We start from the raw sequence: 25,727 nt of genomic DNA, 5'->3' as shown, positions 1-25,727 counted from the left end.
TAGAAAAATACGTTCTCAAATCGTATCTAACTTTCTATACTCACTCTTGCCATCTCTAACCCAACTGCAAAACACTATTTTAATGTGATTTTTACTTCGAATCTTCTTCAATAGAACTGCAAAAATCAGACCATTTTAGTGCAATACTAAAATTTAACACGTGGAGACCTGTACTAAAATCACACCTCTTCTTAAATGACTCTTTCCTCCGATCAATTTCACAAGTGAGTTTCATAGTCCGTCTGTCTGCTAACGTTTTTTCAAGAGTTCTCCAGAAAAGATCCAAAAATGAATGGTTAATTTCCAGATTCTATTTTCCGAATTGAAGGAAGGTCATTGCAGAGAAAAGGGGTAAGTTCATGGGTGTTGAGATGGTTCTGATTGACGGGAAGGTTATCTGATTCTCTTTAATCTCTTATAAGTTACTTGAATCCATGATTTTATTTTAATCCTTCACCATCTAGATTCAAAGACCTGCTCAAAACAAGGATCCCTTTTAGGAGCTAACTGGTTTTGATGTCACCAGGAGCATCCAAAACTTCAGATTCGCTGATGCCCCTGTTTCAATCAGATTCATAGAGCAAACAGGTTTCATAATTTCGACCAGCTATTGTCACTGGCTAACACAAACACTGAATTGCCAGTTAGACACTTCATTACCTGACCTATAATTTATTTCATCCTCTAAAATCTGCCATTAATCCTTATGTTCCTCTGCAGATATCATTGGGGGAGGTGCGGGGCATAAGGACCACTTAGACCGAGAAACCCAATCCACTCAGACGCCTCATGGCTGAAGCCTGAACTCATTACTTGCTTCACATAGATCCCCTTAGCGGTTTGGTTGTTGCCGTCTGACCTTACGTCGTTTACATGACATCTAGCTTACATCTTCAGGTTTAGTTAACAGGCTTCCCTGAAGTACTAATTAAGTCTGTGTGTGGTTAGGAAAAATGTTCATTCTCTGTGTTGTTGACTGCTTCCTGCTATTCTGAGATATCTAATTTTAGGAACTGTAGATCTAATTTAATATATACAACTTTATTTGTCTTTGGTACAGAACAAAGGAAGAAGCTTGGACTAGGAAAACTTTCTCTCTTAACCATTAGTTTCTCTGTATCAAACTTAAAAAAAAAAAAATATTATGTGATGAATGTCATGATAAAAGTCTATTAACTTTGTGTAGTGGTATTCATTTTGCTCTATATCTTTTGCTATTTTCATATGTGGAAAGGTGGAGGCTATAGTGTTGCAAAATGTCATTTAATTGTTAACGTCCGACTGTCTGAATGCTCAACTTTGCAGGGACGGACCCGCATGCATAAGTGTATTCGACAACCTTGCGGAGCTCCTCGATGAGGAATTAGTAATGTCAGGTGTGGAACCAAAGGTTTCTGTAGCCACCAATATCAACCCTAAATTAGTTGGAGGTAACCATTTCTAACACTCATCTGTTATTTTAGGCCAATTTTTTTCTAAATGCTACTCCAGGAACACATTTATTTTTTGACCACGAGAGTGTTGCCAGCCAAAGTTATCTCACAAAGTAAGGAGTTATAACCTTTGTTACTCTGCAAATAACTTACATTTCTTCATGTTATAAATCATATACAGAGTTGGTCACCACAAGGTTGGTCTCGGTAGGAAGGTTCATCCTCAACGTCTACAAAATATGGTGATGTTAAGAAGATCGAAACGTTAACACTGTCTGAGCTAAATGCTTATATCACATCTCCCTACAGGTGACCACTTTCACGTAACCCATCTGTTAGTGCGTTTCTTGACCGACAATTACTTTCACTTTTGTTGGTGCCTTATCCAAAGGTTTGAAACCAACTTCTCTGCTCTTCCACTGATGAAATACTATATATTAAAAATATTTATTGGATCGAACAGTTCTCTTTTGTTTTGAGTGCAGTGTCCCTGAGATAAAGAGCAAACGACGAAAGAAAGATTTCTATTACATGGTATCTCACCAGAATCAATCTTTTTTGGACCGTGAGTATCTCCAAACACAGAATGTAATGTCTTTTTTTTTTTTTAATTTTCGAACATAGAAATAGTAATCAGCTCGATATAGCTTTACATAGAAAAAATTCAGGACATAGATCAAAATGTTGTCTCAGTTCAGACGCATGCATTTGGTTTCTTTAATCAGGTATTGCAATGATGAAAGCAAGATGATCGTTGTGTATGAGTATATGAAAAAAGGAACGCTTAAAGACCATCTGTATGACTCGGATAATCCTAGGTTGAGCTGGAGACAGAAGCTTGAGATATGCGCTAAAGGGCTTCACTATCTCCATACAGGTTCGCAAGAGCCATTATACACTGCGTGTGAAGTCTGCTTCAGGTAAACATTTAGGACCAACTCTTCTTCTATAGAACCTGTTGAAGGAGCTTTACTCTTTACACAATGTTATAATCTGTCTACAGGCCATTGAAGCTCTCGACCCGAACCACAAACTAGTAGTTTACTAGAACCACAAGAAGCAAACTCAATCTGAATAGAAAGACAACTTCATATCATCAAACTGATCCGTGGTTTGAGCAAATTTGATGTAACAAAAGCTCCAAGAGCAACTCCGAGACAACAAGAGTGACTACCTTTTGGATAGATAGAGAACATTTCTTTCTTTCATTTCTTTTTTTGTTGCATTCATCCAGAGTCTTTTGTTCTTTTTATTCTCAGCAAAATTTTCAGTAAACAAATAACCTACCTTAGCGTTTATAAAAGTATAACTTGGAACAATAAATGTTCGATTCTTTCGCTAATGCCATATGATAATAATACAAAAGAAATTCAATCCTTTGTATTGCTCAATGTGTAAACTAAAGAATTTAACCAAATTTGAGTGTTTTCAAAAACTGAGATACAAGTTTATTCTGTAACAACTTCCTTGGTCGGGACCATATTATCTCATTTGTCCTGCTCTTGGCTGGGAGGTCGGGATAATGCTTCTTTCTTGGCAAAGCAGTTGCTGGAGCTTTGTTAGCGGGGCCCTTTCGAGGAAAATTTTATGGGAATGTTCTTAAGGGTGACAATCGTTGCTTTCTTGTGCTCTGTTATGCTTCACATGATGTCCAAGTCTTTCTAATGACTACACTTTGTTTAGGTACGTTTTGGGTGCTGTACTGGAGACTTTTTTCAAAGCATTTGATGGGAAATGATCTTTTGGTAACGACTGAAAACACAAGACACAAGATTTGTTAATGGTCTCTAACCAGACACATGTTAGTAAGATGGTGAAAGGAAGTTTTGGTTATCTCGAATATTAAATGTATTTTAAGTGTCTGGTTCAGAAATAACACACAAGATTTGTTAATGGTCTCGAACCAGACACATGTTATTTCTGAATACTACATTCAGTAGAAACTTTTACTAACAAAAAACTACAATAAGCAAGTGTTATTTTTACAAGTAAGTTTTTCGAGCGTGAATTTCATAATAAATAAACTCAAAACTAATACATCACAATAATTATTCTTCTATACTATACTTAAGAATGCATTTAGATTTGGGAATTTTTCCAATGCCACTTAAATTATATGTTCGTTTTCATATAGTACAATACAAAAACATAACAATAAGTGATATACATAATACAAATGATCAATAAATATAGCTAAGCTTTTAGGATATATAGATGACTTATGTACGCGAAGGTACCGTTTTTGATAGCAATGACAACAACATCAGACGAACAAAAATACTTGAAATAGAATTTGTCAACTTAGTGTTAATTTATGATAAAAAAATTAGATTGAAAACAAATATTAAATATTATGTCACATAATTAACAAATACTCCGCGCGAACAAACCATTAGTAAACTCTAAATTAGACGAACAGAAAAGTAACACAGGTAACAATTTCTATATTAAATTATTGTTGCTTCATAAATCAGAACTGTTACTTTGTTGTCTAATTTTAGTATCAAAAATTTACAGTAGTTACGGTTTAATTAATTGATTATATGCTAGACGTTCTTTCTTCCAAATTGGTAAACTATATAAAGACTTAATTACTATTTAACATGAGAATGGATGGGAAATTAACAGTAAGAAACATATTGCATTTTGTGTGGAATTTTGTGTTAGCATAGCGTGAGTACTTAGTTAATAAAAAATCATGAAAACTTAGAAACTATAGAATTTTTGTTTGATGAAAGAATTTTTTTTTTTGCAGTTAAATTTTCAGTGGAAAATATTTCAAACCCAAAAGAAAGTGTGAGTCTATGTCCGAAAACGATTTGGAGAATTTACCTTATGATCTCGGAGAAAGGAAAAGAATATCAGAATATCCTCCAAATCAAAGAGATGAGGTAAGACGCAAATATGTTATTTGTCAACCTCGTGATCATGAATTTCATAAAAGGTTGTTTACATCTAAATTGATATATTCAATCCATCTTGGTTTAATCTCTATGACGATTGGTTGGAATATAGTGTGAAAAAGGACAAAACATTTTGTTTGTTCTGATACTTGTTTAGAGATTACACTGAAAAAAGGTTGAAGTAATGCATTTGTGATAACTGGCTTTGATGACTGGAACAAGACTGACTGATTACAAGATCATGTTGGAGCAGTGAACAGTTTTCACAATAGTGCATTGAAAATACTGATTATTTGATGAGACCGAGGCAATAAATTGTTCATGCTTTTTATAAGCAAGATGATGCAGTTAAAATGAATACATGATCAGATTGAATGCTTCAATTGATGTTTGTAGGTATTTGTTACACAAGGACTACCATTTTGAGGTCATGATGAGTCACTCGATTCAATTAACAAGGGAAACTTTTTGGAGCTTGTGAAATATACTGCAGAGCTAAATGAGCTTCTGAGTAAGGTTGTTTTAGAGAATGCTCCCAAAAACAATCAGATGGTGTCCCACAAAATTCAGACATATATAGTCCATTGCTTTGTAGAAGAAGTTATTGAATATTTCATTCAAGAAGTTGGTCATGATATATTTTGCTTGTTGGTGGATGAGTCTGCAGATGTTTCTAATAAAAGAGCAAATGACAGTGGTTTTTCGCTTTGTTGATAAACATGGGATAGTTAAAGAAAGGTTTGTTGATCTAGATCATGTGAAAGAGACATCTTCTTTATCTCTAAAGTGTGATATTAATTCATTGTTTGCTAAACATGAACTGAATATGAAAAAGTTAAGAGGACAAGCATATGATTGAGCGAGTAATATAAAGGGTGAATTCAACGGATTGAGATCTTTGATTTTGAGAGAATGCAGTTCTGCATTTTACATCCATTGTTTTGCTCATCATCTCCAGTTAGCTGTCGTGGCAGTTGCTCAAAAGCATTTTGCAGTTGGGAATTTTTTTTTGATAAGCTTGCTGTTTGTTAATTGTCGTTGGGGCTTCTTGTAAGAGGAAAAATATGATTCGAGAAGATTTTCGGAAAAAATAAAGGAAATAACTAAGAAATGTGAAATTAAGACATGAAAAGGACTAAAACATGAGGTTTCATTTCAAAGACCCGGTAAAAATCGTTGGAGGCTTTCACTATAAAAAATTGCTGCGGTTGGTTGATTTGTTTTCTTCTATCATTAAAGTACTTGAGTATGCTGAAAGTGATGGTATCAAAAGACGGCAAGCTAATGGTCTTCTCAATTACTTCCACACCTTTGAATTTGTGTGCTACGTATAGTTAATGTTGCTTATTTTTGGGATCACATATAGTTTATCAAAGGCTCTTCAAAGAAAAGACTTGGATATTCTGAATGCTATGTCGCTTGGGAAATCTACCGAGCAACAACTGTATAAGCTCAGAGAAAATGGATGGTAATCTTTGATCAACAAAGTTTTTTCCTTTTGTGAAAATTATAAGATTGAGTTGCTGGTTATGAATGATGAGTCTAATTCGAAGAATTCAAGAAAAAAAGTAATATAACCAACTTGCATCATTATAAGGTAGAATGCTTTTACACTATGTTGGATATTCAAATTCAGGAGTTTAATGACCACTTTGATGAGGTAATCACTGAATTACTTGGTTGCATTGCTTCTTTGACCCCCAGTGGTTCATTTTGTGAGTTTGATCACTTGAAAGTTAGAGATTGTCTGAATTTTATCTTAAGAATTTTAGTCATATGGAGCGGATGACTCTTGAACATCAACTTGGTCTTTATATTGATAACATCCGTGAAGATGAAAGATTTGCTAATTTGAAGGATCTTGGAGATCTTGTATGTATGATGGTAGAGACAAAGAAACATCTTTCACATCCCCAGGTTTCTCGGCTTTTAAAACTAGTTTTGACTTTACTTGTTGCCACTACTACAGTTGAAAAATGTTTTTCCGTGATGAAGATTGTGAAGACTATCTTGCAGAAGCATATAAGTGGTCAATTTTTAAATGATTGTGTTGTTTGTTTTGTTTTAAAAAAATTATTTGAAAAAATTACTGATGTTATTATAAAAGGATTCCAGAAAATGGAATAGCATAAGATTAAATTTTAAGGTATTTTTCTAAGAATTTTATTTTATAAATGAGTTTAGTTATAAGTAATGTTGTACTCCCGATAAAAAAATGTTCTAGATCCATCTGTACTCACTTCTCCGTCAAAATTTCCTAATCCACGTATCACTTGTCCGCAACTTATATGCCCACCAAAAGCGTGCCCACAGCCTATCCAACAATACACTCAACCAGATACACGGTCCGCGATACGTGGTCCACGATCCACGATATGTTATCTATAATAAGTTATTTGTAAAATTTAAATTTGAGATTTGAAAATAAAATGAAAATATTAAAATGTCAATAAACATATGAATATCAAAATTTATAACAAAAAATATCGACCAAAAAGAAAAAAAAATGTAATTTTCAATTTCATCAAAAATTCGTTTATATATCTTATAAATTAAAATAATCAAAAAACAAATGAAAAGCTATAATAAATAATAATATAAAATTATGCAAAATGATTTTATTTTTTATGTGTTAAAAAATCTTTTGATCATAACTAAAGGCAATTTGGGTCAATAATTATCTTTAAAAATATATTATCCTTTTGGTAAAAAACATTTATTACGGCTAAAGACGAAATAAAAGTGCGCCAATTGGCCAAAATGTGCTTTTATGTAAAAGGATCGTACAAAAAACTGGTTCAGTGTCTCTTGTACGATCGATTTACCTTAATTTCAGGAAATGAATCAACAGAGGTTTCCTTTGAAATAAAAGAAGTGATTTTATTCCATGTTACAGTATTACATGAATATTAAAGAATAAAAGAATACAAATTGAATACACAAAAGAAGAAAACACAAATAGGATTTTCATTCAATCCTCGCATAAAAAGAACAGTACTTTTTTCTTATTTCGTAGCGCTAAACTCCACAATGGCATGTGCCGGATCTGGGGTGAAAAACCATATTAAAAAAGAAACAGAAAATTTGGAAAGCAATCGAGAAAAATCTCGGAGAAAAAATCATCAACGTTCTGATTCACATTGAACAGAGGATAGCTTGGAGACCCATTTGTTGATCAGAGATCTTCTCCTTGAATCCCACATTGTTCTCTTTTGTTTACCAAGATTAGTATTCATCACCATGGCCTCTACAAAACCGTGTACACGGTCCATAGCAACCTCGAGTGTTTGGTCTGACATATTGGCAAAACAAACTCTGAACCAACCAGGCTCATCGGAGTGACAAGATGAGCCTGGAGAGATGTTTAGACCGACTTCACATACAATCTTTGTCCACAAGGAGTGTTCGGCCTCGAACGTGTTGGATTTCAAGAGGTGTCTTAAATCAACCCAACAGAACAAACCCCCATTGCTCTTCAAACAACCGATCCCGGCTTTCTTCAAACCCGAAACCAACCTGTCTCTTCTCTCTCTCAGCCTCTTCCTGTTCACCTCCAAGTACTTGGTCGTGAATCTTTCGTCAGACAGCAAGTTGGCTAGCAGATGCTGAGTTTGGGAAGAAATGAGTCCAAAACTGGACATTTTGGTCGCCGCTGACACCACGTTCTCATTGTTTGAGTAAATCAAGCCTACGCGAAATCCAGGGAGGCCTAGATCCTTAGACAAACTGTAAACAACATGAATTTTTTCATCCAAATCCATGTTCTTATCCTTGGCCACTTCTAGAACGCTGGTGAACTCAGGAGAGTCAAACACCGTCCCCGAGTAGATCTCGTCGCTCACCATATGGATTTTCTTGGCGGATGTGAAGGTGAGAAGAAGATCAAGCTCGTCACGGGTGGTGGAAGTTCCAAGAGGGTTTGAAGGATTCGTTATGAGAACTCCTTTAACATTTAGGTTAAGTTTGTGAGCTCGTTCGTACGCCTCGTCCAATGCTTCCTTTGTTATCTTGTACCCATTTGAGCTTACACAATGGATCGGAACAATCTCTACTCCTGTCCGCCACTTGAGATCTCTATCAAACCTTTAAATGATAAGCCAACAAACAAATTTAGTGGCCTTTCTTGTAACCAACGGTAATGAATTTGAAAACTTTAGTGTAAACGTACCCTGGATAATAAGGTGCAGGGATAAGAAAGGCATCTCCTGGATTAGCAAGGCAGAACATTAGAGTCTCGTTGGCCGAGGTTGAGCCAGCTGTGAGCACCATCTTGTTTGTATTGAATTTCACTTTGCTCCCTCTGATTTTCTCCATGAATTTAGCCATGGCCTGTCGTATCAAAGCATATATACTTAGTGTCATCATAGTACAGTAAAACTTGGATTAACACTCTGAATATATCAGAGAAGTTAGTGTTACTTACATCTTTGAAAGCCGGCAAGCCATGGTAATCTTGGAACAGAGCTAAATGTTTAAAAACTGACTCTTCGTTTTTCTTCAAACCCAAGACTTCGGGGTGATCGTCAAGCCACGACTCTATTAGGTCGAATGAAAGCTGCATAAACAATAGGTTATACACCAACAGATTAGCGGGCATTCGGCAAAGAAGTTCAGAGCTTTTTTCACAGTAGTTTAGTTTTGTACTATTAGTTAAGAATTCATACAAACCTGGTTTTCAGCAAGACCCATTTGAACAATCCCACTAGGGTTAAGGGTTTCGTCGAAAGGATTCTTCTCGTATTCTTGCCATCCAAGAAAGTAGGATGAGTCTTGTCCGTGGGATTCGTTGATAACTTTGCTTGACAACATTCTTAGATGTTATAAATCGGTGATCAATATATATGTAAGAAGGACAAGTACTTATACTTGTAAGTTGTAGCAGAGAGAGAGAGAGAGGGAGAGAGAATTATTAGAGTGAAAGTTTTGATATATATATAAAATGTGAGCCCTGATGAGGAACAAGCACGAAGAATGGTGTATATATAATCCAGAGGATAGTCTACAAGGAGACATTGCTCCGACATTATTAGCTATAGTGAGTGACGGTGTTGATTCTTTTGACTAATACACACACGTACATAATAGTGTTTATTAGTTTTGACCCACACGCACGCACACATTTATTTTTAATTTAATGCTCATAATCTTTATTGTTCGGAAGTATTATTTCCTTTGCTGTGTTCCCTCACTTCCTATTAGTTTCCGTTGTACTTGTCGTGCTCTGTATTTTCGTTTTAAAAGTTTTTATTTTGGACAGTGGACAGCAAGTAAATAAACAATAAGCAGAGGTGTATCATGTTCAAGAGCACGGATATTTAATCATACAATATACCCATTTGTAAATTTGTTTAACAAGATTCTTGTAGCGACTCGTTAACCTCGGTGTAGTAATTAAAATTCATCTCCACCGGAAGAAATCCTTTTTTAAAAAAAATTTAAATAGATCTCGGGACTTTGAAACAGCGAAGCTCTATCGAAATGTCAGCAGAGTAGCCACCAATAGCTTCCATAGAGAAGGAGCCATATCATCTACAAAAAAAACGAGAATAAGAAAAAAAAAATGGCCGATTCAAACAGACTATTTTGAAGCTAAATCTTCAAAGCAATTTCTCCACTCATAGATCTAGCTACAACCGAAAGGGGAGAATCATTTGAAATTATATACGGTTGTTTCTTCCAAATTCATTTCTGAGATCGGATTCACAAACAGTAAGCTTTAACAAGGTTTTCTGTCGATCCGGAATAATCCATAAGGTGATCTTAGTATCTTTAGAAATATCTCGTTGTCATATTTTCAGATCATCTTCATGATCAATAATAAACCGAAGAAAGTTTAAAAAATTATGACGGTTTAGTTTCGTGTCTCGAATATGTCAAGATTTGGAAATCATAGATCTATTTTTCTAATTAAGAAACCTATATTCTACTATGGAAAATTTCTTAATTTAGAAAGTTACCATTTTGTAAAATTTCTATTTTAAAAAAGTTTCATTCCAAGAATTGTTCCATTTATGGAAAGTCTTCATACTAAAAATTATTAATTTTAAGCCCTTTATCAAAAAATATTTTTTTATTAATTTTGGGAAAGTTTCAATTTAAATGATCTTCAATTTTTGGAAACTTTATTTTATTAAACCTAAAATCTAAAATTTTAATTCTCCTGGTATAGTACCACATTTTCCATCGATCATTCCGGCTAGTGGCAATTATGAGAGATATTCTCGTAATATCCCGTACTTATATTTTAGTAAAAACTAACTTAAGATCCGCGCAATTGCGTGGAATGAATGTTATATATAAAAATATTTTTTTTTCTATTTTATTTGTATTCATTTACGTATTATATTATGTATATAATTAAATTAGACTAAAGAAATAAATCAAAACAATATATCTTGTTTATTTATGATACTTTTTAGTAAATAAATCAAAACAATCAATTTATTTATTTTATATGGTATATAACTAAATTTCAATATAAATATTTATTATTAAGAATTAATACTCATGTGATAAACACAAAACTTCTAATGTACGATTTTTGAATGCAAAATTCAAAATTTAAATATTAAATTTTCAATACTTTTTCAATACAAATTTAGAAATTATCATATTTAAGTATTTTTCTATGTTTTGAATGTCTAGTAAATGAGACTTCATATTCATACAATTTATGGTCATTTGTACCTTGTTATTACCTAAACAAAAGTTAAACCATTGATCACAAAATTTTAGTGTTAGACATATAACGTTTTTAGTAATTTACAGTCGTTTTAAAAATTTAAAATATAACATATAAAAAAATAATTTTTATATTATATGGTTAATGTTGTTGTTTAATATCTTTTAATAATATAAAATTAAACAAAAAGAGCTAAGATACAAACATTATTATCAAATATTTATTATTCATAATCATAAATTTTCATATATATACGTTAACCATATTAGGCAATTCCGTAGCTTTATTTAAGGAAAGTGCGATAATATTATTTTGTACACTATTTATCAAATTAATAGCTAGTTTAATAAAAAATATAATATAAGTTAAGATGAACCAACTTATTTCTCTAAGAATTCTGAATTTCATTCTCATGGTGACACGTGGCTACAAAACAATGTTGTAATGTTTCTCAATTAATATATAAGAGATATGTCCAATATTTCTGGATTGAGTCTTCATGGAGTCTTCGTACTTATAGTATGTTGTCTTCTTAAACTGAAAACTAGATTTTGACCCGCGCTTTTAAAGAGCGGGTTTATTTTTTTTTTTCAATTGACAAATATTTAGTAAATGTCATATTTCATATATTTGTGTTTTATTTTATAAAAGACTTAAACTTTTTATCTTTCTTTATCGTGTTTCATTTTAAATGACTATTTATGTTTAAAAAATTAAACTGTATTTCTTTAATGAATTAAGTTGGTATAACTCTGATAAATTAATTTTATTATGTGGTTAATATTTTTAATAAAAAAAATTATATACTTTTAATAAATATTTATACTTTTCAATGAAAAAAAATCATGAATGATTAAATTATATTAAGAAAAAATAATAATTAAGAATGGTTGAAAAAAATTATTTGAACTTGGACTCAATGACCCAAAGGAAAAAAAATGTGAGAATTGGATCTGATTTTTTAATCGGCCCAAATGACCCAAGAGAGATCTGAAGTGGACAGTGGGATGGATCCGAAAAAAATGGTCCAATATAGATGTGTTATTAATATTACTTGATTGCCATTAATAAAACATGCAATGTTAGTAAAGAAATGACAGACTAAGGTAAAAAAGACAATAGGATCCTGATTTAATAGTATAGATAGGACATTAGAGAGTTCAACATTGTTGGCTTCATTAATGTGATAACTAGATTTTAACCAGCATTTTGAAAGCGCATAATTTGATTTTTGGGTAAAAATGTTAGTTGGTATTAGGTATTGTTTCTTGAATTTTGATCTACATGTTTATGTTAAAAATAGGTGTTCAGTGTTTTCATATCCGATCCAGACCCGTGGTTGAACTAGTAAACCCGATGATCCATATATAATCCAGTTTAAATTTACTTAAAATTTTGTTAATTAAAAATCTGATAAAACCCGGTACAAATCTAAAAAATTATCATTAACATGTGACCTACTCCTTGTTGACCCATTAAAAACCCCAGAAAATTGATAATATTTTAAAAATTAAATTTTATGTACTTTAAGTTGTACATAAAATTGAAAAAATATTAGATTTGTCATTTTTTGTATTTTGATGAATTATTTTACTATTCGAAAATTGAAAAAAAATATTAGAGAAACCCAAAATTTATTTAAATAGTATTAGTTTGTTTTTGTTATTTATATTGTTTGAGAAATAAGTTTAAATATGTCGGATCGTATAAGAAATATTTCAAAATATTTATTTGTTACTATTGTGAATATATAAATTTAAATCGTTGGGTGTTAACAACCTAGTTTAAAAAATGTTTTTCTAAAATAAGTGAAGATCTATAGACAGTAATGTTTGTTCCTATAAATAATATCATCTTATAAAAGAAATCATTAATAATCATCCCATTTAAATTCTTACTAAAAATTTTTGGCATCAGTTCTTACCATAAATTTGGTGAGAATTTAGGGTTATTTTGTTATAAATAAATACATTAGGCTTAAGAATAATTTTGTAAGATATTAACTATATTATATTGTATTTTTATTTTTTTTACATAGAACGAAGTTGGATAACGAGACGAGTATAAATGTTAGCCAGATACAAAGATGTACTTATGTATGTCAGACTGAGAAATAGATTGATGGATGATGCGGCCAGCTAAGTCGACAAGTTAAAAAGTAGCGTAGAGATCGATGGAACATCTTCGGGTGGTCCGTATGGGCATAAATTCGATAGATGAACATTTCAACACGCAGCGACCGAGACATTTGTCTCATCGCCCCTAATGGCGGAAACCTTGGCTATTCGACATGCCATAATCTTTTCCCTCAACCGTGGAATTGGATCGATCGTGATCCATTCGGACTCTCAATCGTTAATCAAGATGATAAGGAACAACTCTTTCGTCTTGAAAATCTACGGCGTCCTCCATTATGATATATTTTTCGCTTTCTCGTGCTTTCAATTTCGTTGAGTTTAAGTTGATCCCTAGAGCCGCCAATGATAAGGCTGACTCTGTAGCCAAACATGCTTTTGTATGCACTGAACCAAGTTTAATTTTAAATCAAATTGCGGTTTGCAAAAGAAAAAAAGAATCCTCCATATGAAAGCTTCTACTGAGGTACTTATTTCCTAATAGGAGCTTTGTTTGTTTTTTAGGCGCATTTAATTCTGTGTTTGCTACATTTAATTTAAAGCTAAATTATATCTATTGAATGTCTAAGTGGGGGTTATTGGTTCTAGTATTTTAGTGGATTTAGAAAAAAGTTTTGGATTTACAAATCATTGACAAATCCCTTGATTTCAAAATCAAACAAACAGATTTCACTATCAATGATATAAATTTCAAAATCAAAATAAGTGGATTTTTATAAATGAATGAAATGGAGTTGCAACTAATTCATCATCATCTTCATGCGATATATATATATATATATTTTATCTTCTTCTGAAGTTTCTTGAAGTCCAAGAAATTCTGGTTTCATATTTGATAATGTATACATTTGACAAAAAAGCTTAAAAACCTATCAAAACAAGCATGAACACATTGTTATGTTTGACAAAATATAATTTTCTTGTTTCATTTGATGGTGATTCTTCTTGATTTGTAATTGGTTGTGTTATTTGGTAGGCAAGACACGTTTCATACTAATAATATCTCTCTGCACAAGAAACAACAGCTCGAGAAACTTTTCATCATTGTTTTTTTTCCGTCGACCTCCACCACAAAGAAACAAATCGATAAACAGTCCATCTTTTCGGAAGACCACAGTTTCGTGATGATGCAAAGGTATCTGAAATACTAAAGCCACTTTACATCCGACTCTTGCGTTTGTACGGCGAAAATATCAAACCCTACGCAAGAGCTTAACGATAAGTCTTTCTTTTCTTTGTTTTCATGGTCGCTTCATCTTCTAGATACTATACTGTAAGGACATCTCCAATGGCACACAAAAAATTACTCTATATTTCACACTAAAATAGAGTAAATCTATTATAGAGTTGGATTTGCTCTAATAGTTCACTCTATAATAGAGTTATTCTATAATAGAGTTAAATATAGAGTAATGTTGCTTTTTCACTCCAAATATAGAGTAAAAAGGTAACATTACTCTATATTTTACTCTATTATAAAGTGAACCATTGAAGAAAATCTAACTCTATAATAGAGTTACCCTATTTTAAAGTGAAATATAGAGAATTTTTTTGTGTACCATTGGAGATGGTCTAAGAAACAATCGAAAAAGTGAAAAACCAAACTTCTAAAGTGCCTATAATTTATTTGGAAATCTTTCCTCTAGGGTTTTTGGTATAAATTTCTTATTCGAAAATACCAATAAGAAAAATCCATTCAAAATAACAAAGGTATAACTCAATGTTTGCTTCTTTGTATTTTACTCTTTAAAATATTTATAAATCTATGCAAATGCAAATCCAAATCAAATCCTTATAATTGAATAACATCTGATTTGAAAATCTATTTTAGAATCATAAAACCAATAACAGTGAATTTGAATATGTATTTTAAAATCATAAAACCAATAACAATAGATTTGATTTGGATTTTCAACTCCATTAAAACGTAGAAACCAATAACACCCCATGGACATCAAATCTAATACTATCTAATATCTTACATAGTAATTATATTGTTACTGATCCTCTTTCTTCACCATTTAAGGTAATACTGACAAGTAAATAATATTTGGATGGATTGGTCCAACTGAATTTTTTTATTCCGTTCGTATTGTGGATTTTGATGACATGTTGTGTGAGAAAAACATTGGAATAAGTGGATAAGTGTGAATATTGTTTATACTATTGTTTTTCACAGCGCATGAAATGAGTGTGAATATTCTCGTAACCTATCGCAGTTTTTGAGAGCGCATGAAATGAGTGTGAATATTCTAGTAACCTATCGCAGAACCACATCGCTAAGAAACACAAAATTTATACTATTGTTTGATCTTTTTAGAATCTTTTTAACTTAATCTTTTTAAAAATTAATAAAATAGATATATGTTAAAAGAATTTATACATGTATATAAATACAACAAATACAACAAATACAAAGTTATTTTAACAAAATTCACTCAAAGTTGACAAAAATAACATGATTACAATATATAATATTAACTCAATAAAACTTATATTATGATATTATTTTTTGCATTACCTCAATCATATACAACCTTGTGTGTAATAGTCTTGTAAACTTACAACAAGAATTAAATTTACCAATGTGATTGTAAGCTATAAGTTTTGATCAAAATTATATTCCAATAAAGCATAAATAAAGAGACTATAAACTAGAAACGATGTAAAACATTGTTATTGTGAGAAGTGTTGAGTATGCCTTTAATCTGCTAGCTGACATCAATCCGTCGATCTATGACTTCTGGATTGACCGATTCCTATAACATGGATTGACCGCTCCTTGTCATTCCAAGAAAATAAGAAAGTTTCCATTAAATTATTTCTTATATAATCTGTATGGTTTTCACTCTAGTATGTAGCACGAATGTTGTATTTTGAAACTCGCTTCCATCAATAAAGTACTTTCTTTACTCGTGAACGTAGCTCCAGGGATGATCATAAAGTACTTTCTTTACTCGTGAACGTAGCTCCAGGGATGATCGAAAGGATGAACAAAGAATCAATCACAGGAACTTAGAGACAGAAATAAAGGCAAGGGCATTTCCCGTGAAAAGCCAGAGCCTTATAGACAGGAAGGGTCTTATCACACTTACCGATAGACTATGGATTTGACTCATTTTCATCCATGGTTTATAGGTGTTTTTACTATTTATTATTATATTATAGAGTCTATTTATTATATTTATAAGATCATGAGTGATTTGGGGATAAGTGATGATTTTGGAGCATTTTGAAGATATTTGGAGTAAGCACCCGAGATGACCATCGAGCTCGACCATCAGTCGATATTGAAGAGGAATAATCGATCGATGTTCATGTCTTGACATCGATCGATAGCGAAGCGCGCAGAAAGCCTGTTTGGCCACATCCAATTTGAAGCCCAAGTCTTCACCAATTTACAAGATTACCCCTGACGAGTTTTAACCTAATTATATAAGGTTTGCCACCATTTTAGAGGCAAAATGTGCTTTCTTGTTTTATTAATTTCACAGCAAAGTTTTTCTAGGATTTTGATAGATTGGAGAGAAGATCCAAAGTTATAATTTGTGATTGGAACTCCATTAATATTTATTTACTATTCTAATGAAGTTTTCTTACCTAATTGCTGTTATGAATTGTTTGGCCATGTTTAAGTAGTTTCATTGTTAGATTTTAAGGTTTAAATAAGTTAGGAAGGATTAGCCCCAACTATAGATTGCTGAGTTGTGATAATTGTCATTAGGATTGTTCATTAATGTATGTTTCAAGATTAGCTACCTAGAACTTGCCCTAGGATTGATAGATAAAAGCGAGAGCTTCATTCTCATCCTGAAAACATTCTAACTGAGCTAAGTTTCTTGTTATGTGTAAGGCGATAGCTGATCTAGTGAGCTTAGTAAGCTGCCATTCAACCCACGCATAAAGCTTAACTAGAAGCGTGTCGATCGATATCATTATTGCATAATCAATCGACGGAGCGAAAGGTGTATCGATCGATATCTCTATGGGATCATCGATCGACACTTTCTAATTGATCGACATACGATAGTTGAGATCATTAGATATAGTAAATAGATATCAATGGAGTTTCAATCACAAATATAACTTTGGATCTTCTCTCCAATCTATCAAAATCCTAGAAAACCTTTGCTGTGAAAATAGTAAAACAAGAAAGCACACTTTGCCTCTAACATGTTGGCAAAGCTTATATAATTAGGTTAAAACTCGTCAGGGGTAATCTTGCCAATTGGTGAAGACTTGGGCTTCAAGTCGGATGTGACCAAACGGGCTTTCTGCGCGCTTCGCTGTCGATCGATGTCAAGATGTAAACATCGATCGATTATTCCTCTTCAATATCGACCGATGGTCACTCGATGGTCATCTCGGGTGCTTGCTCCAAATATCTCCAAAATGCTCCAAAATAATCACTTATCTCCAAATCACTCATGATCCTATAAATACTCTAAATAGACTCTATATAATAATAATTAATAGTTAAAACACTTATAAACCATGGGTAAAAGTGGGTCAAAACCATGGTCTATTAGTCTGTTTCATACTTCTTTTCCATCTGAGTTTGATAATTTTTAGAGGAAGTTCCAAACTTGGTTGCGAAAGCCCAAAATCTCAGGCTGATGGCCAGGGCCATGAAAGAAGAGGTGACAGCAGCACTTTTCATGATAAATCCAGTAAATGCTCATGGACCGGAGGGGATAACAACACTATTTTATCAATAATCTTGGTCAATAATTAAGGAGGATGTGGTAGCCATAGTTAATAACTTTCTTAGGTCGGGGATATTTGATGTAAACTTAACTGGACAAATATTTGTCTCATCCCTAAAACGGCTAGACTTAACCGATTGACAGAACTCCAACTCATAAGTTTTTGCAATGTCAGTTATAAAATTATTGCAAAGGTATTACATCAGTGGCTTAAAGGATTATTACCAAATTTAATTTTATAGACTCAATCTGGCTCTGTATCGGAAATATTACTATCGGAAAATATTATCATTGCTCAGGAGATGTTCCATGGGCTGCACACTAACAACGCATGTAAGGAAACATTTTTTGACAATTAAGACGAATATAAGTAAGGCCTATGAAAAGGTAGAGTACCCCTTTGTGCAGCGCCTTCTTTTGAAGATGGGATTCTCTATGGATTGGGCAGCCTTGATGATGCAATGTATATCATCAGTTACCTATAAGGTGTTTCTAAATAGGCAACCGAAAAGGCATATTTTTCCAGAAAGAGGTTTGAGACAAGGGGATTCTTTGTCTCCATATCTATTTATCTTATGCACAGAAGATCTTATTGTTAATATTCGAAAGGAGGATAGAGAAAAAAGGTTAACATGTTTAAAAATAGCGCAGGAAGCCCCTATATTTCTCATTTATTATTTGGAGATGATTGTTTGTTTTTTTGTAAGGTTACAATTGAAGAATGGGGGGGGGGGGGGGGGGGGGGTCATCCTAAAGCTACTCAAAGATTATGAATTGTGTCAGGCCAACAAATCAACTTTTCAAAGTCGTCATTACATTTTGGTCATAAGGTCCCTGATGGGTTAAGGTTGGATATTCACAACCTACTTTGTATCACGAATCTGGGAGGGATGGACAATTACTTAGGCATTCCTGAAAGTTTGGGCGGGTAAGAAAAACAGATTTTTGGATTCTTAAATGGGAGAGTAAATACTAAAGTAAATAGTTGGATAGTTCGGTTTCTTACAAGAGGGGGAGAATAGCTATTGATAAAATCGTTAGCCACATCTATGCCAAAGTATGTAATGTCATGTTTCAGACTCTCCAAAGGGGTAACTAAGAAAATTACGAGCACTATTGCACACTTTTGATGGAGTAGAAGCAGAAACAAAAAAAGTATACACTAGTTTTCATGGGACAAAGTATGTATACATAAGGAAGAGGGTGGCTAGAGCTTCAGGGACCTTCAATGCTTTAACACAACATTACTCAAAAACAGTTATGGCGGTTAATAGATAAACCAGATTGTTTGTTTTCAAAGGTTTTAAAGTAAAGATACTTCCAGAATATCGATCCTTTGGATGATCACAGATCTTATTCCTCATCTTACGGGTGGAGAAGCATCTGTTCAGCAAAACCTCTAGTTAAAAAAATGGCTAATCAAAAGAGTGAGAATTGGCCAGTCAATTTCCGTATGGAATATTGACCCTTGGATCCCCACTCCTCGCCCAAGGTTAGGAATGCCAAAAAACAAAATTCAATTTTTAAACCATTCTCTAAAGGTGGAAAGTCTTATTAATCGATTCGATCGTTCATGGAATGTGGATTTTTTCAATGCATATTTTCATCCAAACAATGTGAAAATCATCAAAGGATTGACAGTTAGTAGGACTCAGCGGCCAGATACATATGGGTGGATGTTTACAGAGTCTGTCAAATACTCGGTAAGTCAGATTTTAGAACTTAATCCTTATACCCAGACAGGGGTCCAACGACGATTAATTATGGACCTACCATCAAACCCCTAATGACTTTCTCATGGAAACTTAAGTGTTCTCCAAAATTGAGACATTTTGTTTGGCAAATACTATCAGTATCTGGTACACTACCAGTGTCGAAGACTCTAAAGATACGTGAGATTGATTATGATCTACGGTGTAGTTTATGTGGGACAGAGGAGGAAATCACTAATCATGTCCTCTTCGAATCCCCACCGACACTACAAACTTGGGCTTTATCTAAGATTTTTTTTCCACCCGAGAATTTTTATGTCCTCTTCGGTTTTTACTAGCTTGGACTATCTCTTTTGGAGGCTCCAGAAAGGCGATGATTTCACTCATTTCCCATGGATTATGTGGTATATATGGAAAAACACAAACGACAAGATTTACAAGAATAAGAATTAGAATCCCCATGAAATTCTACGCATAGCTAAAGTAGAAAGGACAATTTTGGCTGAGGCATAGTTATCGGTGAAGAAAAATCATGGGGACATCCAGCCAGATTTTGTTATCCATAGGGCATACCATAGTGTTATGTTGATGGAGCTTGGAGGGAGCAAGATGTTTTTACCGGCCAAGGATGGTATTGTCGAACAACCAATTCAGATGATGTGATGTTAGGGGCAATGAATCTCCGACGAAGTCTGTCACCTTTACATGCTGAATTTGAAAATCTGATTTGGGCGATGGAATCGTGAAAACCTTCCAGTTTTCTGATGTAGTTTTTGCCGCAGATTGTTTTCAATTGGTGAAGATGGTGTCGTCACCTGAAAAATGGCCAGCTTTCTCTACACACATGGAAGAATTTCGATGCAGTAAGATGATATCACTCAAATTACCCTAAGGAGTGATTTATACTCTCTCAAATAAGAGGTCGAGTTGTAGTGCTTAGGGATCGAATTCACAGGGAGCTAGGGAACCAAATAAATCTAATCAGTTCGATTAAGCTAGGTTGATTTAATGATTAAATGTAAATAGCAGGTTTGTGAGCAATGTAATTGCTCGATTGATTGATTTGGAGTTTGATGGAAGGATGGTTGCTAGACTTAGGGTTTCTATTCATGAAACTTGGGATTATAATCCTAAAGATGCTTAATGCGTTGCATGCATGATAATGTAAAGCTCAACTATCAAATCAACAAGTCCATCAGCTATCGCATGTTTGGACTTGTCTATTAACTATATCTAATGACCCAAACAAATGTGTTCGATCAATAGCAAGTTTCGATCGATAATCCTATAGGGATATCGATCGATACACCTTTCACTCTGTCGATCGATTATCCGATATAGATATCGATCGACACGCTTCTAGTTAAGCTTTATGCACGAGTTGATTGATGCTTACTAAGCTCACTAGATCAGCTCTCGCCTTACTCATAGCAAGAAACTTAGCTCAGTTAGAATGTTTTCAGGATGAGAATGAAGCTCTCGCTTTTATCTATCAATCTTAGGGCAAGTTCTAGGTAGCTAATCTAGAAACATGCATTAATGAACAATCCTAATGACAATTACCACAACTCAGAAATCGATAGTTGGGGCTAATCCCTCATCCTATCTGAACTTTAAACCTAACAGATGGATCTATTCAGACTTGAAATTTGTCACAGCAATCATAGATGAATAGATGAAATTGCAATAGAATAAAATATAAAAACCAAAGGAGTTCCAGAAGGACTCTGAAGGAGTTCCTACTTTCTCTCCTAACTTATAACTATGAATTCAAGAAAGCCTAGATAGCGTAGCCGTCAACAATGGCTTATAAATAACATAAATAGGGTTTATGGTCGTCCAAGGGTATTCTAGTAATTTGTGGTTGCTTCTGGGCTTCAGTCGGTCATAAAATATGCTCAGCCCATATTCTGACATCACTGTCGATCGACGCCAATGCACCAACATCGATTGACAGTCGTTCATCTCCTCGACAGCTTCCTCTCGCGAGGCAGACTGGCCACTCTTCAGTAAAATAGACATAACTTCTGCTACATGATGCTGATTGACCTCACACCGGAGGCATTGGAAAGATAACTCAAAGATCTATCTTGTGTCAAAAGATAGGCTTAATCTAACGGTAGGAAAGTCTTCATCCATAGCTAGACATCTGACACACATGTGCAGTTCTGCACCTCAAAAGGCTCCAAAATCACCATATTTCTCCAGAACGTACCTGAACCTATAAATACTCTAAATAGACTCTATATAATAGTAATTAGTTATTAAAACACATATATACCATGGCTAATAATGGATGAAATCCATGGTATATCATAAGACTTTCTTCCTTAACTTCAAGATCAGACATATTCTAAGAGCACAAAACATAATGGTGGACAAACTTGCATATGGTGCGAAAAATTCTCATTCAGCTATGCTTTATGTCGATTTTTTACTTCCAATTTGGCCTTCTGAACAGACAGGTCTCCTTTCCTAGTTTAGCTTATGTTGTCATAAAAAGAAAACTATCTCTAGAAACTTTAGGGTCTTCATCAATAGCCTAAACCATAATATTATATTTTGAATACAAATGTGATAAGCTTCATCGAATGTTTATTTCCCTATCGTATTGTCTTTTGAACCTGTGATACATAATCATCATATTGCATGTAAGAAAATCTTTGTTCTCTCCATGCTCCATCAATATAGCACCATTAAATATAACTTACCCTTTATACTTTCATTTTATTTTATAATCTTCATTAAATTTGATTGTATTCAGTCGTATAAATCTAAATTTTATATTTTACCAGTGTTTTCCACTTCGATAACCCGATAAATAGTTTTAAAACATTTAGTTTATGCTTTATTAATTTTTAATTTATGTCAGATGTTTTTTTTCTATAACCATTATGGCCTAAAAACTGAGTCAAAATTTGCACCCCGAAACATTCATGTTTATGCTAGAGTTGATAAGATACAGCAGAGAGCTAAAACGACCAAGTACCTACGGAATAAGGAAAATCTACCAAGCATTATACGTGTCCACTTAATTTAATAGCCAATATCATTGTGCATGATACAGACAGACGGTTGTCTTATCTTCTTTTACGTTGACTTTTTAAATATAACTTTTTCCGTTTTGTATATAATTATTTCTTATTTAATCAAATTAAATACTTCGACCAAAAAGAATCTCAATGCCTTCAGAGATTCCATCAATATTTTTATACAAATTTGGCATATCATTTAATAATATATGTTAGTATTATCGCTGTACAATAAAATTTTAACACACAAATTGTTGAAAAATGAAAAGATACCAAAATAAATAATAAAAGAAAAACGAAACAAAATTTGTTGCTATAGTTTTTTCAGAATATTTTATTTTTGAATATTATTCTTTAAATATGTTTTCTGCTCTCTCCACATATTTTGATCTTGAGCTGTCACCATCTATGTATTTTGTTTTTCTTTTCGTTGTGCAGTGCATCTTATCATAACCGGAAAAACACCTTATGCTCTTGTTCTTCCTCGCCTTCTTCTTCTTTGAGAATATCAGGTATTTGTTGTAGATCGGGTTTATGAGTTCCCAGTTGTGCGGTGTTTCTCACAGCGTTGCATGCTGTTCCAGTCAATATTGGATGCTCCTTTTCTTCCTTAGATTTCGGCTAATGTTAGGAACTGCATCTCCTTGGGTTGGGTCAAAGTTTTGTCGTCTTTGATGTTGTGTTTCGCGTCGTTGGCTTGCCATCGATAGTCTCTGCTCGTCTTGGTTTTCACGATATGTTTTTTGGTAATCTTACTTCAATGTTATCTTTCATCTCTCGAGGACGGCTCCACGGTTTGCTGATTTCGTTTTGTCTCTCATTCCCTCTATGTTCGCTCATCTTGTGGAAGCTTTCATCGCTGCTTGTGTCTCTGGTGGCTCTCCCTTTCGCCATGTTTGTCATCCCAGATTTGGATAGTGTTTTCGTCTATGTATGAATTGTGGGTTTGGAAGATTGTTTACTGTCTCAAGTTTGAGCTATGATTTCTCGGTGGTTGGCTTCAATTCTCCATTCCTCAGGTTGTTCCTTTTCTTCCTCTGCTTCTCTTGGTATATGTGTACAGAGTTAATCTCCAGAAGCTTTGGGTCCTTATATCCAGAGCTTTGTGTTTTTTTACTGGCATGAGCGCCTTGTTTGTGCTTGTTTAGTTTGTTAGGTGGTTCTTACTTCTTAGCTGGTGGTTGTGATTTCGGTGCTTTAGACATGTGTTTCCTGATTCGTGGTGATTTTGACATTTCAGTGATTATTCTTCCTCTGACCCGCTTTCTTGGTTCTTTGCGTTGATGTTTGATCGCGCTCTTTTGTGTTTGGGGAATTTCTTTGTTTCTGATTTTATCTTTTTATCTTTTTCTGGCATTTGTTTGTTCTGGTGAAAACACTCTATGGTAAAGTGAGTTAAGTTAGTTAGTCTTCGGTCTTGATCTTCTTTCCGCTCCGAACTTTGATTGAAATTATTGTTACTATGGAATTTTGCTTTTCTCTGAGATTGTAGAGTTTTTGGGTTTAGATTATGTGTTGTGCTCTAGTTTCTTTTTTTTCCAGTTTGGTTATTTTATGATTTTGAACAGTAAAATAAATATATAATCTGTAGATGAAATAATACAAAATAGTAAAAATAATAAATAGTGAAAGTTTATGTTATTTTTAGTTGTGAATAAATTAAATATTTAGAGTCTATTTTTATTATTTTACTTATTTTTTTTATCGATCTTGAATTTTAGTGATCAATAAAATAGATTATCAAACTTCATATGATGATGGTTAGTGCAAGAAGGATTATACATTACACAATTATATCGAGTTGGGCTAAATTGCAGTAATCTAAAAGAAAAATGACCTAAAATATAAAAAAAAACATGAGAATACGTGTTAACAAACCCACTTCCACTTGTCATATATATATATATATATATATTAGCAAGTAGACCATAAAATAATAATAAATTAAGTGTATTAATTTTGGTTTGTGTAGGTTAACGTAGTAATTCGTAGAATCTTGACAACAGTTACAATCTATGGAGATTTTCTATGGCATAAGTTGAGTGTTAGGATTCTAGTAATTAGCAGCTCTGTCGGCTTCTCCTCCAATCTCACCACCGACGTTAAGAAAACAGCTACAGAAGAATATCTACCACTGACCTGCCTTATCTCTCATGGGCTCCTCTTGCATAACTCGTCTTTCATGCGATCTCTTGAGCCTAAGAAAAATGGAGTTTATCTCGATAGTAGTCAGAAACCTATAAAGCCATAATACATTTAAAATGTGAAGAAACGAAGCAAATTTTACAAACAGACAAATGAGACATGGACGGGTAAAATGTGAAGAAACGAAGCAAATTTTACAAACAGACAAATGAGACATGGACGGGTAAATCGAGCGAGGGTGAGAACATTGTAAATCTACAGTCCAAAGGTTTGATAAGATCATAAGAAAGATCAAAGGAGATGAAGATCAATCCAGCAAAGTCTAACACATAATCACTATCTCATCTCAAGAACTTGACACATAAGGCGATTAAAAAGTTTTCTGCAAATGTACGACTATTCATTATCTATGCAAGTGTATCATACCGTCTTCCATACTGAAGTATAGTTGTCTTGAAGAGTCCTTGCACTACTCATATTTCACAGGGTCAATATCGAACTGTGGTTCCGCCTACGTAATCCAGTCAATGATGGACTTTGCATTCTTAAAGTCATGTTAAGAAATGATGAGAGAAGAGGAGTTGGTGAAAATTTCTAGTCATTTGAAAGGCTTCAAAAGAACTAAGATAGCTCCACAATGATCACTCTAATACCATTGTGCTGAACTTGAACAACCACATCCTGGCCATTAGCTATAGTAATTCGATGAACATGTGCTAGCTAAAAAACAGAGAGGTCACTATCAAAAGCATGTGAGTTATGGATTCTTTCTTGGCTTGGAGATACACATGCAATCCAAACACAAACAGTCCTAAGAATTTTGCCAATGGTAGGTTAGTTAGCAAAATCAGTAAACGGAATTTCCAATGAATTCTTCAAATTTGCAAGAGAAATATAATGGAACACCTTCTGGTTGGTCTTATTTTTCAAAATTTAGCACATGTATCTAGACATTTTCTTATTTTCATAGAGCATCATT

The 25,727-nt window shown here is 33.5% G+C and overlaps 1 protein-coding gene and 1 long non-coding RNA gene across 2 annotated transcripts; one reads left to right on the top strand and one right to left on the bottom strand.

Moving 5' to 3' along the window:
• Positions 1–183: 183 nt before the first annotated feature.
• LOC125583630 lies at positions 184–2,807 on the top strand. Its single transcript, XR_007320677.1, has 5 exons — positions 184–897; positions 1,306–1,430; positions 1,615–1,824; positions 1,919–1,998; positions 2,159–2,807. It is a non-coding gene; the product is annotated as an uncharacterized LOC125583630 (long non-coding RNA).
• Positions 2,808–7,404: 4,597 nt separating this feature from the next.
• On the bottom strand, positions 7,405–9,403 carry LOC125583629 (1-aminocyclopropane-1-carboxylate synthase 11-like). The gene is made up of 4 exons (XM_048750909.1): positions 9,005–9,403; positions 8,760–8,891; positions 8,505–8,665; positions 7,405–8,419 (listed from the first exon to the last, which is right to left on the bottom strand). The coding sequence occupies exons 1-4, from the start codon at positions 9,143–9,145 to the stop codon at positions 7,459–7,461; spliced, it is 1,395 nt and encodes a 464-aa protein (XP_048606866.1). The 5' UTR covers positions 9,146–9,403; the 3' UTR covers positions 7,405–7,458.
• Between the last annotated feature and the right edge of the window lie 16,324 nt (positions 9,404–25,727).

This window comes from Brassica napus, chromosome C3 (assembly GCF_020379485.1).
Source record: "Brassica napus cultivar Da-Ae chromosome C3, Da-Ae, whole genome shotgun sequence".
Classification (NCBI taxonomy): domain Eukaryota; kingdom Viridiplantae; phylum Streptophyta; class Magnoliopsida; order Brassicales; family Brassicaceae; genus Brassica; species Brassica napus.
This window is presented reverse-complemented; position numbering and strand designations above follow the sequence as displayed.